We start from the raw sequence: 14,363 nt of genomic DNA, 5'->3' as shown, positions 1-14,363 counted from the left end.
CGCATTGCTCACCTACAAGAGCAACTGGAGCTGGTCAACCAGTATTGTGCTGCGTCTGGAGCCAAACTAAACATCGACAAGACGGAAATCCTAGTGCTGAACTCCAACCAGCCCATACCGATTGCGCGGGGCCTGTCGTTTGCAGCGTCGGTTCGTCCGATACGCTACCTTCGAATCTTGCTGGGTCACAAGCTACCAGCATCGTTCCAGGTCAGCCGACAGACGGATAAACTCTACGAGACCTTCCGTACCTGGGGTTGTCGAGCACGCACCATACAAGGACGGCGACTGCTGGTGCATACAGTGATCCTGTCTACCTTGTGGCACTTTACAGCAGTCATCCCTGTGCCGCCCCACCAAATTGCAGCATGGCAATCGCTGGTGAACAAGTTTGTCCAGTCGAGGATGACTGATCCTACACAAAGGACGGTCTCCCTGATGCAAGCGGCGCATCAGTACAACTGATCAGTAGGGTGGAGAGTACCTCATCTCGCCTCGATCATTGCATCGCAACGGCTCTCCCGCTTGTGCCTCCTTCTGCGGGCACCTGCGGAATCCGACAACATGTGGGCCTGACTCGCCCACGAGATGGTCGATGTTGCACTCACCCCTTGTAATCGGCCGGACCGGTTCGACTTCCTACATTTTCGGCCAAACTCACGCAGTGCCGCCGAACGCCTCGCGAAGGTGTCGCCACTGTGGAATGACGTGTGGAAAACTTGGCATCGTCTACCTACGGAAAAACGTTGCCACGCCAAGCCAGCACTGGAGCAGCTGTGCGAGATGCCAGTGTGGCGTTAAGCCAACGCACTCTTTCGCATCTCGCTGCACGAGAATGGCCCATCCACCACCCTATTCACGTCCTTCCGTCACAAAGGCAAGGTGTGGTTTGAACACATGATGAGGTAGGCTTTCATTGCCTGAAGGATTTCATTACCCCAGCACGCACCTGGCCCACTGCGGATGAGTTCGACGACATTGTCGTGCCGGCAATCCAGCGGTTGGAGTATCATGGTCCTGTACCCTACTCACTGGCACCGATATACGCTCGACTTACCGCAATAGCACACCGAGTGTTCAAGTTCACGGGACACGCTCGGCATGACCCTGTCCAATTCAAGGTCCCTTGGCACCTGCCGTTCAGCGCAACCTACAAAAAGACCCTCTCCGAGATACGGGATTTGACACCACACCACATCAAGCGGGTATGCCTAAACCTACCCGAGCCCACACGTGACCACCTCATGCTACGAACACACGGAACCATGGAGGCCTTGCAAACGTACCTTAAGCAGTTCCGTCGCACCACTGCCGTCGCAACACCGTTACAAGCTGACGTGTGGACTCGACTGCAATTCCGGGTGCTGCCTGTTGAATACTGCTTCTACCATATGCACTTAGTCCACCCCGATTGAATGCAATGTCCCTACGGCAGCTGTCACGCCGTCGAAACTATTCACCATGCTCTGATGGCCTGCCCCTGCGTCCACCCGGTTTGGGATATGATGGCGGCACCATGGCTACAATTTGGATTACGATTCGATTGGGACCTGCATTTTGGACGTCACTAAAGTCCTACCTCTTCCAGCATGGTCCCTCGCAAATATGAAAGTTGTTCGCAACTTCACGTACCGTCTACAGTGGAGCGCAGTCTCCTCGAATGGTCCACGCAAATTCGACGGCATCTTCAACTCCCAACGACTCTCGAAGACGAACGCGCTCGCATCCAGGCGATCCTGCGTCAGCTCGGCCAGCATCCCAACTTCCGAGGATTCTGGTCAAAATATCCTCTGCACTTTTCCACCAATCCCTTGACCGAGCAGCTACCATTCCGGTAATTTCACCTATTTATGTCCTTCTTCGTAGGACAATACTGTACAACAGTTTGACCGGTCGGTCGATAGAACTGTAGGGTTAAAAGCCAAATACACCCCGATGTACAGGGAGCTAATTGACCTCGGTTTGTGGAAATGGTAATAGTATTACTAAGCCCCCCCCCGTTCCTCCAAGGTTCTATTCCTGTACCAAAATGATAAACCTCTATGAGATGGTAAATTTGACGGTTTTACCCTTCATTTTCCCATAGTTTAATCCAGTATAAATTCGGTTGATCACTGGCCTGTTTGAGTGGGCATTTTCAACAATTTTTGGCTCATTCTGGAAGTGTTAAAATTGATAGGTGACCAACTAACTACCCAGGTGACCAACTAACTACCCAAGACTCCGAGGAAAATTGACGAAAAAATTCAATCAAAATGTCTGAGAATTCAATCTTCTAAATGATTCACCCAATGTCACGGGCCAAATCGATAGTCTCAACATAGAGCAGCTTGCTTCAAGGGCATAGTTCTCTTCATCGACCGAGTCATCTTCGTCGACAGAGTGATCTATCACCGCGCATTGCTCCCCGTCCACATTCACGTCCTTTCGGACCATCTCCTGGCCCGACCCAATCACGTGGTGGGCGAATGCGCATCAAGCGCTGGTCTCATCCCAATGCGGTCCACGCATCCGATGACTGCTACGTATCAAAGGTCTGCGAGGTGATCACAAATAATTTGTGTTGGACCTATCAAGTTACAAGTATTACTTTCTAGAGGTGTCCGAATTGAGTTATCTGTCTAAACTGATATAGATTTGACGGTTCGCTGGGTGGACAATGATTGGTCTGCTTCCTTTGGACATCTCCATTTCTATCCGCGCAACCGACATGAACGCGGCGGCAAGTCCAATTGCTGCGACGCCAGCATCAACGGAGATGGACCTCGCCGAGCCTGAACATTCTCCTATTCACACGCCCACCACTGAATACAGCTCTAGCAAGCGGAAGCGAGACGGCGAGCCTTCTCCCGTGAAGTGTACGCAGTGTTCAAGCTTTGACATCAAGTACCGATGTCCCAGGTGCGAACGCATCACATGCTCGCTGGCATGCTGCTTGGCACACAAAAAGCAGGTACATTCCGCGATCCGCAGCACTGGACACACAGCAGGTGTCTCACGATGACGTTGTAGTTTGATTGCGACGGCAAGCGGGATCGCACCAAGTTCATTGCCTTAGCGGACTTTCAAGACGCCGACATGTCCAGCGGTATGTGACGACTATCATACACATCTTCTGCATCCAGTTGATTAAACGTTGTAATGCCCTTTGTTTAGACTTCTTCTTCCTCCAAGAGATTTCGCGGTCGACGAGTGCCGTTCATCTCGATGTAGCGGTGAAGCCACCGCCGCCATCAAAGAGATCGAAGGGGCACAATCACAAGAGTCCACATAATACAGGCAATCTCACCACGCTATCGGTGAACCCTGAGCTTCCCGCTGACTACTTGAAACGATTCCCGCCCTCCGTCCAGTCGTTTGTCCAGCAAGCGAAGAAGCGAGGGGTGTTTGTGCATTTGCACGCGCCCGGCATGTCACGCCACAAGGCCAACACGTCCACGTACAACTCCAAGGAGAATTGTGTGCTGTGGCGTTTGGAAATGCACTTTACCGACGTGGCTGAGATCGTCACGATTGTCGAGCCCAGGTGGTCCGAGCGCTTGTCCCTGTGTGACGTAATCACCAAGCATTTGTCCGTGACTTTGGTACGACCTGATAGCGCCACCGTCTTGGTCACGACGTTATCTGTGCCGCGTAGGAGAATGTGCCCCTTCGCACCAAGTTGAAGCCCTATTGCAAGCTGGACGTCGCGACGGAGTGGCTGTTTTTGATCAAAAAGGAGTTTGCCCCGGCGTCCGCGCCACAGTACTATAAACTCGACCCGACGATGCCGCTCGGTGACAGCTTGAAGCACCTGGCGATCGTCGAATTCCCGACTGTCCTTGTCACGCTTGCGTCCCGCCGACATGAATATACGTTTGCCCATCGAGCCATCGAAGTCGTGGACGCCGTGGCTGCTTCCACCGCTTGCGACACAACGGCGCCACCCCTCGTCACCGAGGTCTCTTCCACCCAAGCGCAAGAAGATGTAAATTAAGTTAACACGTCGAATCTCTGTCAGCAAGGGATTTGCTTGGACCACTTCTGCCCGACGTACAAAACCAAACGGATTCCTCCAAGGCGACAGTGGGTGCCAGAGGAAACCAGGCAGTACCGAGTGACGCCGGAAGGTGGTGCACCGCCCAGCAATTTGCCGGCCACCCGAAGGCTACGTGCCTGAAACCAAACGACGAACAACCCTTGCTCAAGCATACGCATTCCACCCGTCCTACCATGCGTAGGCCGACCAATGCAGTAAACCTGGTCGTCCATCCCGATAACTCGAACCTCCAATAATACCCATCGACTGGAGCAAGCGAAGTTGCCAACACAAAGCCCATGCACGGGTTCTGGCGCCGACGGTAGTGTTTTTATAACATGGCGACTCGATCTATCAGCCTACCAGGAAATCGTCTTGGACGGGATGACTCCGGCCCCGCGTACGTGCAGGCCGTTTTCGTACACGTCGACAGTAGCGTACGCTCGGTTCTCGGCATCGTTGTCGGTGGGAGGGCATTCGAGGGCAGCATGGAATACCATGTAATGAATACCGTGGTCTTCAGCATATCCATTTCTGTGCGAATGGCCAGAAAAGACCGCGCGCACCGACGACGCGTGCCCGTCCAGCAGCGCTGTAACTTTGGCATAGTTCCAGAGCAAGACACCACCTGGGCGGCACGTGTCCGGGTGAATTGGGACATGGGTGAACAAGACCACGTTCTGCTTGTTTGCGACAGCGGTGGCCAGGACGTTCGCGAGCCATGCCAACTGGGTGTCGTCCACGGCGCCGTTGAACTCCGTGCAGCGCAGCGATTCGTCGCGAGGCATTCCAAGCGATGAGTTTTTGTTTTCGTTCGGATTGTTTCGGCTGAGGAACTAACACCGATGAGACTTGGGCAGAGTTCGTCCCGGCCACGACACACGACAATATACACATTCCTCACTGCCATGCCCCATGTAAAGCAATCAAAAGGGTAAAGTTGATGCAGACGAGGTCGTGCGCCAACCACACAGTTCTCGTTCAAGCGATGCATGCCAGCGACGTAGACGACAGGGAAGGAACCGCCTACCTCGACGGCGTTGGCGTATTCAGGCGAGTCCACGGGGCTTCCAATCGTCGACTGACCGTATGGATCGAGCACGACAAACAAATACGACGGCAGCGACGGCTCAGTGAAGGTGTAGTACGCGACGGCTGTGGCACGCGGTGGAATGCTTGCGTCGTCGGCGTGACGTGACTGCGTGTGGAGGGTTACCTCCTTGACGTAAGTGGCCTTGGAGAAATTGTACAGCTCGTGGTTGCCAACGCAGTGATGCACTGGGCCAACAGCATGTTGAAATTCGTCAAATATTGCGGTCGCTGCGCGCAACGCCGAGTACGATGCCCCAACCGGTTCGTTCTTGCCGTCGATGACGTCACCCAAGTCGACGGCAAAGCGCATGCAACGAGGTGTTATCGCGGCTTCATCGATCCAATCGGCAGTAGCCCATCGAAGCACTTGCAGCCCATGACGGTAGTATCGACGCGACGTCTTCCGGTAGTTCCACCCGTCGTCATCGTCTGCGTATTGCACGTCGGCGATCAATCTGCGTTGGACAAGGTGATTTCACCACACCAACACAACATCCCACGGCCAGTTGAGCACGTTAACCTACCCGAATGATCCCAGACGCTGGGAGATCGATCGAAGCGGCGTTGACGGGCCCTGCAATTGCCCGGCAACTGCATGCATCAAGCGTTGGCTTGGACGGGCTGGTGCCATCATTCAAAATGGATCAACGTGATTTTATCCAATCGTATGGCAACATTCGAATGGATTGCGTTTGATTGGTTCAAATATGTCGCCGGGTTGTGACGAATTCAGCTCAGTTCCAGCGTCAGACCACGCACGGCCCGACAGAGGAGCAGCAGAGGGTGAAATGAATCTGCTCGCACGCATAGATGCATCCGCATTCGTGCTGAAAGAGACGAAGCTGGATTGTGCGAAGGGACATGCTCGTCTTTCAGAGTCGTAGCGGGTACGTTTTCGCTCCAAGGAAATTGACTGCGAGCACCTCGTCGAGTAATACTTGCCAAGGTGGTCGTTTGCGGGACCATTGTCGCAAACATGGGCACGCGAAGCCGTATCAGTACAAGTCGCAACAGCAGCCACCCTGCGATTTGCCTCTGGGCGAAGTCTTTCAGCACAGGAATGACGCGCCGTTGTGTTCCGTCGGTGCACACGGACCCATAGTCTTGATGCTCAATGGTGACGTGTGTTCGTCCATAGTAGTTTGGTGTGCTCAAGTAGAGATAGTGGGAAAGTATCAACTGCATTGATTCACGGTCGAGCCAACACATGCATGATCCACTTGTTTTGTCTACCAGGTCAGAATGCGACTTGGCACTCTCCCAGCCCCTCGGATGTGCATCTTCGATTCAAACATGTCCACAGATGCATACGCTCGGTCCGTTCTTGCTTCAGTGGAGGGTACGTCGCCATCGATTGCTTTGGCGAGTGGTTGGCATTCCAGTGCCGCATGCAGCCCAACGTAATGGATGCCCTTGTCGCAAACGAAGTGGCCATTGTCATGGGTGTGCCCTGAAAACACAACACGAACGCAATGCGCGTAGCGCCCCAACAGCGCCACGATCTCGTCGCAATTCCACAAAACTGCCGCAGGGTGGTTGCCGGAGGCTGCTTCGTGCACAGGGACATGGGCGAACACAACCACCTGACGCCTCTCCGCCGACGCGGCATCTAGGATCCCCTTCAGCCACGTCATCTGCACGTCGTCGATCGCGCCGTTGTACTGGACGAACCGCTGGTCCGCACCCTCCAGCTGGAACGACGAGTTCTTGTCTTCATTTGGGTTGTGTTGCGCAAGGAGCTAACAAAGTACCATCCGAATTACACATTTCGCGTCCAATGTAAGCTTGTGGTGGGTCACCGACCTGAATGGATGAGATGTGATCGCTAGACCCGGCGGGACTCCCGAGCACGCTGCGACCATACGAATCCAGCACGATAAACTCTATCGAGGGTGCTGCAGAGTCGATGAAGGAGTAGTACGCAACGTCCGTGGTCGGGGGTGGAAGGCTGTGTGGACTTTGCGTGTGAGGAGATTTGGTGTGATGCAGAAGCTTGTGGATGTACTGTTCCCGCGTGAAATTGTACATTTCGTGGTTTCCAACGCAGTGGTGAACTGGGCCGATAGCATCCTGGAACGCTTCAATCGGTGCGAGGACTCGCTCGAGAGCAACGTCGGTCTGCCCCAACGCAACGTTCTTCCCATCGATCAAGTCACCTAGATTCACCGCAAATCGCATTCTGTCTGTCGACGTCGACTCAGTTGTCCATGACTGAACTGCCATCTTCAACACGTCCAGCGAAGACCGGTAGTACCGCATCGATGTTCCTGTGTAGTTCCATGCGTCATCGACATCGGCGTATTGGACGTCAGCAATGAGTCTACGCACACGACGTTTAGCGGCGCACGCACGTGCGAGCTTGAAGAAAGATAAGTTGGACATCATGGGCTGCGAAATACCCGAACGTCACGAGCGGCGCTGTGGCCATTGGGCTCGACATCCACGTGGATGTAGATGTGGTCACAGGTTGCAATGGATGTGAGGACGAGTGACATAGGTATGTACGAAAAATGAAACAGTTTTTGCAAAATTCATTCAACTTTTGATGGTTTTCTCAAAAACTCTACAATCCCACGGCATATCGCACATCGACAGAACCCAAACAAGTGCGCCAAAAGTCGACAACTTTTTCGATAAACATGCCCCTTGGGTGGATTTGACAAAAAATTCCTTGAAAAAGTGTGGAATTTTGGCATGATGGCACCAATCGTTTGCACCTCCGATGAAATTGCTGCACATTGTGGAATATCCGGAAAACATTTTCCTTGAAGAAAAAGACTTGAGTTATTTCGACGGACTATTGTGTCGATTATTTCTCGAACAGGAGTGTGCGAGTTTGAACTGGTGGCAATCGGCAAGTCCACCAAGAAGAGCATGAGCGAGGTGGAGCTGGAGTTTGATGAGTCCAAGGTGTGGTCGAACGAAGAGCGCCAGGCGTACTTGGACAAGATCCCGGAGATGTCTCTCTTTGACGACCACATTCTCGAAGACGACGTGATGGTTGATGCAATGATGGCACTAGTGAACGAAGGAGAGACGCCAGAGACGCTGGCGCTCGCGTGCAAGAACAAAGGCAACCAACACTACGGCGATGCGCGCAAGTTCAACAAAAACTACTACACGTACGCAATTGACGAGTATTCGCGCGGCGTGACGTACGCTTTGAAGGCGGTGGCGGAACCCACCGACCCCGAGGTGCTTAAAGAGTGCAACCACGACGAGCCGATTGAGCTCACCAAGTTGCTGACGGCCATCTACAACAACCGGGCGGCATGCCACTTGGCGATCAAGAACTACGGCAGCTGTCGATCGGACGCGGCGCGGGCACTCAAGTACGACCCAACCAACCTCAAGGCACTCTTTCGCGGCGCCAAAGCGTCCAGCATGTTGAAGAAACCCGAAGACACGTTACGGTACTGCAAAGTCGGGTTGGCCGTCGACCCTTCGCACAAAGATTTGATCGCGCTTCAAGCGAGCGGCCTGGTCCAGCTCGAGGAGCAGCGCGTAGAACGGGAGGTCGAGGCGTTCAAGCGCCAGAAGCGACGAGCGATGACCAACAAGTACAAGCAACTGTGCACGTTGCGCAAGGTTCGCGTGGGCCCAGCAATAATTTCCGACCGCCGGGTCGCCGACTTTCAGGGGAAGGCGGACCTGAATCCCGACTCGGGCAACATGGCGTGGCCGGTGCTATTCTTGTACGATGAGTACGGTCAGTCCGACTTTATCCAAGCGTTTGACGAGCACGACATGGTGGTCGAGCACTTAGCCAACATGTTCCCGGAGGACGGACCGTTCTGCATGTGGGACACCCGATGCGACTACAAGGCGTCGCAGCTCGTGCTGTATGTTGTCGCCGACGCAGTCTTGCCCTTTGCCACGGACGACGCGTGGCATGTCGCGCTGAGTGGGGACGTCGAGTCGGACGTGGCCGAGTCTACGCGGCTACGAGAAGAAGAGAAACACTCGTACAAGCACACGTGGTGGCTAGAAGTGTCACCATTCTGCTCACTCGCGATGGTGTTGCAGCACCACCAATACGTCGTTCCGGGGATCCCTGTTTTCAACGTGATGGTGCGAGGAACCAAGCATCACACGACTTTCCTCGCGTCAATTGAGCACCGCGTCGTGCAAGTCAAAGCGCCTGGGTTCCCCTAACACTGACCTTCTTTACAACAGCTAGCTCAGTCTTTCGTATGCAATAGAGTTCAGCTGCGGGGCTTGCGTTGTGTCTGTGGGTGGTACTCGCGATTGGCGTGCTGGCTTGGTTCAGCCTACTGCTCGTGGCGGTAGAAGTGCGCTGTGCTTCTATACACAGAGTTGTTTTCAACGGTTTTCAAAGGACGTCCGACTCGCACGCAGAATGTGCGAACGTGGCTTCCAGCCCCACAACGCTACTCAGTTGAGGTAGTACCTCTTGCTTCATCGGCAAGGGTTGCCAGTCGGAGAAGCGCACAGCATCCATCGCCCCCGTCGATCGGGACCGAACTCTCCACCACCTTTGACCAATGGCGTCGCGGCGCGAAATTATCCGGATCCGGACACCGCAATTCAGAAACCGTCTTGGGCTGTGGCTTGCCTTCTCATTTCGGAATTTGCAGTGCAGTGCGCACGTCGTCCTCCGTTGGCCGACACGACCGCGTACTGCCTTCTTGCCGCGCGATTCACAGGGCACCCTCCAATTGGTCCTTGTGTTCGTGTCTGTGCTAGCTTAGCTGCCGTCGTTGTTGTAATCGATTCACTCGTGTGTGTGTGTGTCTTTTCGCCTCCACGCACCAGTGACCCCATGAGCTTGGTCGATCATTTCAAGAAGAAAAAGGTCAAGCGAAGCCGCGGCAGCATGATGCGGTCGACAGCACTGGATGTTGCTGACGTGTCGGCGTTGGCGGCATTTGACCTGTGCTTGTCGTCGCTGCAAGTCGCAGCGGAGAAACGCGATGCCAAGTTTATGATCCCGCCCACTCCCCTTGGTTCTCCCATCCACACCACGCGCATTGCCAAGCGCGCACGATTTCCATCCACGGACGAAGAGGCGGCGGACGGAGTCGCTGATGGCGACGCAGCGAGCACTGCGCTGGTCATTCTCAGCAGCCGTCTTGAAGGCGAGCTCGACCGCCTGCAAAACCGGGAGTGGAAACGGACCAAGAATTCCCATCAACACCTTGGGTTTTATGCCATCACGTCGGCCTTCCACCGCGCCTTAGCCGAGCGGAATGCTGCCGCCCAGGCTTGTTCTACTGCTGAATGAACGCCAGATCAACCTAGTCTAGCTGTATTTAAAAAAGTGTCAGATATCCTGCAATCGGAGACTTTCCTGCGCCATGATCGCTGCGGCATATCCAATTACGACTGCCGACAAGAGATAAAACAGACTTGAGCTTTGCTCGATGGCTGCTTTCGATATGATTTCTCTTCATGGCACGAACGAGCAGCAGTCACCACGTCCCATTGCACGTTCTCCTCGCAGTATATCGCAATCATCGCGGGGTTTCCACCTAACACCATTCATCCTAACATATCCTAGACGAGATGAACCATCGTCTCTGCTAGCTCGCACGCTCTAAAGACCAACCATTCCATCCCCCCATCGACCTGCTATGATTCGCACCCGACCACATTCCGCCGCTTCTGCACGCCATGCGCTATTTCGTATTCCAATGATTCGATTGGCCAGGTAGAACTGGATGAGCGGTGGTCTTGTCGAAATTCTCGAAATCGATTGGCTTAAATTTGGGTCCATATCTTCCAAACGCACTTTGATTGGACGAAATCCACACGCGAGCCATTTTAAACGGTGGCGTTTCACACTGCACTAGCCATCTCTTGAGTGGCCCTTGAGTGGACGGCCGCCACATCATGCGCCTGCTCTGTCTCCATGGGATGTTTCAGAACAGCGCGGTGTTCCGGAGCAAAACGGAGCACCTGCTTCAGTACTTGCCCCGTGGCGTCGAGCTCGTCTACCTCGATGGACCTATCAACCTCGTTCCGAAGGCAGTGACCAAACCCATTGACACTAGTGACTTCAGGGCGTGGTGGAATCCTCAGGATGGAATGAGCGTCCAGACGCAGCGACAAGTTATCAACTATGTTGCCAACGCTGTGAGCAAGGGTGGTCCGATCGATGGTCTAGTGGGATTTTCACAAGGAGCCTCCTTGGCGTCGTGGTTGTGCTCGGAGGTTGCTCAAGAGGACCTGGACTGGTCTCCGTCTGTCGCAATCTTTCTCGGTGGCTACGTCAACCCCAAGGACGGAATTTTTGCTCGCGGTCTTGTGCCGGACGTTCGGTCGTTTCACGTGAGTGGCATGAGCGACCGAGTGGTGCCAGCCTCCAAGTCGGAGGAGTTGGCTGCTCTCTTTGAGCAAGGCACCCATCCCCATCTCGTTTCCCGCCACTCCCATGCGCAAGGCCACATTGTTCCCAAATGTGATGGATCGATGCTCGCACTGCAGAGCTTCCTCCAAACGCCGGCAGTCGCGGCAACCGAGATGCCCGACCTGATCGACGTGGAGTACCGAATGCGCATGTCCCTTGGTTAGTTTATGTGGCGAACGGGGCGCTGTGTCCATGCCTCTCCGAGTAATCTTTCGTGTTCATTCCCTCGGGGCAGGGGCTGTGCATCCCCAGCGCCCCTCTGTGACCCTCTATGCCGCGTTCTCCATCAGACTATAGTTCCGTGACTGCATTCGATTCTCTGCGCACATCGTGCGCAGAGAATCAAGACATGCTGGAACCCCATGTTTCCAGACGAAGCCGAGAGGTCGACACCACATTGTGGGGACGGTGTGCACGCATGTAGTGCGGTGGCGTCACCCTCGTGCGGACCCTCCCAACGATGTCCTCATGCTTGGCATTGTTCAGACAGCTCTCAAGGCAATGTGCTACCCAACACACTCAAGTGGCATGGTACTCTGCATTTCGTGTTAAATATTCTTCGGTTGTACGAACCCATGCTGTTGGCATATGACGTGGAGGAGCTTGTACTGGGCAAGGAGGTCGGGTACGTCGGTTAGCCGTAGGTCGTTTGGCGTTGCAGTCATGAACGAGTCGGTGGTTGTGGTCGGGACGTCCACGGAGGGCCAGCGAAATGTGAAGAGCGGGGAGGTGTGGGTCGCAATGGCCTTTCGTCGGCGATTCCACACGTCGAGGACAGAGAGCGGGGCGGTGTCAAGGGAGCAGTCGTTCGGACAGCTATCCGTGTCCTGCGCTGCGCTGTCGTTGGCTTCCATGCGTCCCGTGGATGGCATAGCCGCGTGCAAATCCCTCGTGGACGCTTTGAGCCCGTCGTGAAACTCTTCCGCCGAAATCGACAAGCCCGAGTCGTCCAAGTGGTCCAAAAAGCTCAAGGACGACACGAGATGAGTGAAGAAGTACCCCGGCTCCGAGAGGAGTTTGGACGGGTGGCGATACGTTTGAATGTACTCGACCGTGCTGTGCAAATGCGGTGGATTCGCTTTCAGGATCGTGTAGATGAGCGCGGGCAAGAACTCGTCCGCGCCGGGGTATTTACCGCCCAAGTGGTCCTTCAACAGGTGCGTGAGATCGTGGCACACTTGGAGAATGCATGCCATTTGCCGTCGGGGACTCAAGTATCGCGGCAATTCCATCAGCCGCGCTTGAATGAGGGTCCATCGCGCCAAGTCCGAAGTCGCGGTGATGTCCAAATGCTGGAACGAGAGAAACCCGAGCGAAGCGATGCGGGCGGACAGGTTCGCGTCCTCCTGGGGCCGTGCGCCAAACACTGCGCCATGCAGCTTCTCCATGAGGAAAGCCTCGAGAGTCTCACGGCGCATGCCTTGATCCCGGAGGTCCGGCAGTGCTTCTTGTTGCTCCAGTTTCTTGATTAACGGCGACAACTGCATCAAATGGAGAAAATGCGCGATGAAATTGTGGACCTTCTCGCCGCCGTTCGAGGGATTAGATGACTTGCGGGACGATGCCTCGTGCATAGACTTGACAAAGCCTTGGATCGAGTGCACCAGATCAGCGGCGTCGGGGTGTCTGAGAACATCGAGCAGCTGGTTGTAGGCTCGCTGGAACGTTGGGTCCAATCGTAGTGGCGGCAGGTCCGTACAACCTACAGCGTCTTTGGGAGGAACCTCGCTCTGCGCGACAATTTCTTGCAGAATAGAGATTGTCGACGCATTCGATGATGCACTTGCCGCGTCCCGCGCCACTGGAGGGTGGGTGGCGACAACATCGAAGGTGTCCATGAAATGCACCACGTCATCAGCACACTTCATCAACTCAATCACATGGCTGGGAACGTTGCTCGTCTTGAACGAATCCGAGCCTCGTCGACGCCGTCCCGTTCCGGTTCCTTCGACCCATGCTATCCGTTTGGCGCGGGCGAGTTGGAGCAACTCGTCGCGACGCTCTGTGGACAACAATGGTCTCTCAGCACTCTCGCGGAACTCAGACAAGAGCGTGGATGACGACGACGACGATGTTGGCGACCTCTCCTCCTTCGTGGTTGCCGCGGTGCGCAATCGATTCCACGGCAACGACAGCATGCCGTTCGCCACACCCAACGAGGCTCGGATTCTGAGCTCAACGTGTACAATTGTAGAGATGGGTCCACTAGTAATCCTAGACTCCATGGACGATCGATAAGACCAAGTAAGTTGACATTGATTCGTGGTGCACTGACACAGTGTCAAAGCGCCATTTCGACACCTTCCTACTCAAACGAACGTACCATGATATGCAGAAACTTGCGCGCGCTGCTGGATGTCCTCGCCCTCGCCATATCGCTCGCCCGGATTTCGAGCGACATCACATCTTGTTTCCGACATGCTTCATCCGGAGTTAGTAGGTACTAAATCCCAGGATTTGAAAGCATTTGATTGGTGCGAAATTTTACTTCCGTTCTGCACATTTTTGCCAATAGGTTGTCTCACGGAATCGTTACAAAAAGGTGCCCATGGCAGCAATGGGGTTGCGATGCCGTCGCCGTGCGTTGTCGACACCGGCGGCAGTGCCCGTGATAAAGAAATCGAGACGAGCTCCTCTACGTACTGTTCACGTGCATGCGTTTCGATCAGTTGTCCTTGCTGCAGATCTCATGGCGGTCGTTGCGTCGTATCAACACGGGTTGTTTTGGGACCTCGTCCCGTACTACCTGGAATGGCGGGACATGGCACGCAGGCGTCGTGGCACTGCGCCTTTGATCCTCCCTGAGCGCTTTTACAAAGCTTACGGGAAGAAAGCCATGGACCTGGCGTTTCTCTGCTTGGACGAATCCATCCAAAGTTGCTT

At 54.5% G+C, this 14,363-nt stretch overlaps 7 protein-coding genes across 9 annotated transcripts; 3 read left to right on the top strand and 4 right to left on the bottom strand.

Moving 5' to 3' along the window:
• The first annotated feature begins 2,686 nt into the window (after window positions 1-2,686).
• Window positions 2,687-4,032, top strand: H310_08436 (hypothetical protein). Its single transcript, XM_008874163.1, has 4 exons — window positions 2,687-2,953; window positions 3,013-3,088; window positions 3,157-3,584; window positions 3,638-4,032. The coding sequence occupies exons 1-4, from the start codon at window positions 2,711-2,713 to the stop codon at window positions 3,974-3,976; spliced, it is 1,086 nt and encodes a 361-aa protein (XP_008872385.1). The 5' UTR covers window positions 2,687-2,710; the 3' UTR covers window positions 3,977-4,032.
• Window positions 4,033-4,267: 235 nt separating this feature from the next.
• On the bottom strand, window positions 4,268-5,740 carry H310_08435. Of its 2 annotated transcripts, XM_008874162.1 has the most exons (3): window positions 5,635-5,740; window positions 5,049-5,565; window positions 4,268-4,854 (listed from the first exon to the last, which is right to left on the bottom strand). In XM_008874162.1, the coding sequence occupies exons 1-3, from the start codon at window positions 5,709-5,711 to the stop codon at window positions 4,378-4,380; spliced, it is 1,071 nt and encodes a 356-aa protein (XP_008872384.1). In that variant the 5' UTR covers window positions 5,712-5,740; the 3' UTR covers window positions 4,268-4,377. The 2 variants fall into 2 exon arrangements, with proteins under 2 accessions (XP_008872384.1, XP_008872383.1); XM_008874161.1 differs by lacking the exon at window positions 5,635-5,740 and having other exon boundaries at window positions 5,049-5,627.
• Window positions 5,741-6,268: 528 nt separating this feature from the next.
• On the bottom strand, window positions 6,269-7,599 carry H310_08434. 2 transcript variants are annotated; one of them, XM_008874159.1, is made up of 3 exons: window positions 7,510-7,599; window positions 6,914-7,430; window positions 6,269-6,849 (listed from the first exon to the last, which is right to left on the bottom strand). In XM_008874159.1, exons 1-3 carry the CDS (start codon window positions 7,548-7,550, stop codon window positions 6,340-6,342), a joined length of 1,068 nt encoding a protein of 355 aa, XP_008872381.1. In that variant the 5' UTR covers window positions 7,551-7,599; the 3' UTR covers window positions 6,269-6,339. The 2 variants fall into 2 exon arrangements, with proteins under 2 accessions (XP_008872381.1, XP_008872382.1); XM_008874160.1 differs by having other exon boundaries at window positions 6,914-7,599.
• Window positions 7,600-7,940: 341 nt separating this feature from the next.
• On the top strand, window positions 7,941-9,360 carry H310_08433 (hypothetical protein). The gene is made up of 2 exons (XM_008874158.1): window positions 7,941-8,232; window positions 8,279-9,360. The coding sequence occupies exon 2, from the start codon at window positions 8,495-8,497 to the stop codon at window positions 9,263-9,265; it is 771 nt and encodes a 256-aa protein (XP_008872380.1). The 5' UTR covers window positions 7,941-8,232; window positions 8,279-8,494; the 3' UTR covers window positions 9,266-9,360.
• A 344-nt stretch (window positions 9,361-9,704) lies between these two features.
• On the bottom strand, window positions 9,705-10,460 carry H310_08432 (hypothetical protein). The gene has a single exon (XM_008874157.1). It carries the CDS (start codon window positions 10,260-10,262, stop codon window positions 9,846-9,848), a length of 417 nt encoding a protein of 138 aa, XP_008872379.1. The 5' UTR covers window positions 10,263-10,460; the 3' UTR covers window positions 9,705-9,845.
• A 448-nt stretch (window positions 10,461-10,908) lies between these two features.
• Window positions 10,909-11,782, top strand: H310_08431 (hypothetical protein). Its single transcript, XM_008874156.1, has one exon. It carries the CDS (start codon window positions 10,964-10,966, stop codon window positions 11,642-11,644), a length of 681 nt encoding a protein of 226 aa, XP_008872378.1. The 5' UTR covers window positions 10,909-10,963; the 3' UTR covers window positions 11,645-11,782.
• Window positions 11,783-12,004: 222 nt separating this feature from the next.
• H310_08430 (hypothetical protein) lies at window positions 12,005-13,654 on the bottom strand. The gene has a single exon (XM_008874155.1). It carries the CDS (start codon window positions 13,616-13,618, stop codon window positions 12,029-12,031), a length of 1,590 nt encoding a protein of 529 aa, XP_008872377.1. The 5' UTR covers window positions 13,619-13,654; the 3' UTR covers window positions 12,005-12,028.
• Between the last annotated feature and the right edge of the window lie 709 nt (window positions 13,655-14,363).

Source organism: Aphanomyces invadans (genome assembly GCF_000520115.1).
Source record: "Aphanomyces invadans strain NJM9701 unplaced genomic scaffold supercont1.17, whole genome shotgun sequence".
In the NCBI taxonomy this organism is placed as follows: Eukaryota; Oomycota; class Saprolegniomycetes; order Saprolegniales; family Verrucalvaceae; genus Aphanomyces; species Aphanomyces invadans.
Note: the sequence above shows the minus strand (reverse complement) of the source record. Positions and strands in the feature narration are given on the sequence as shown.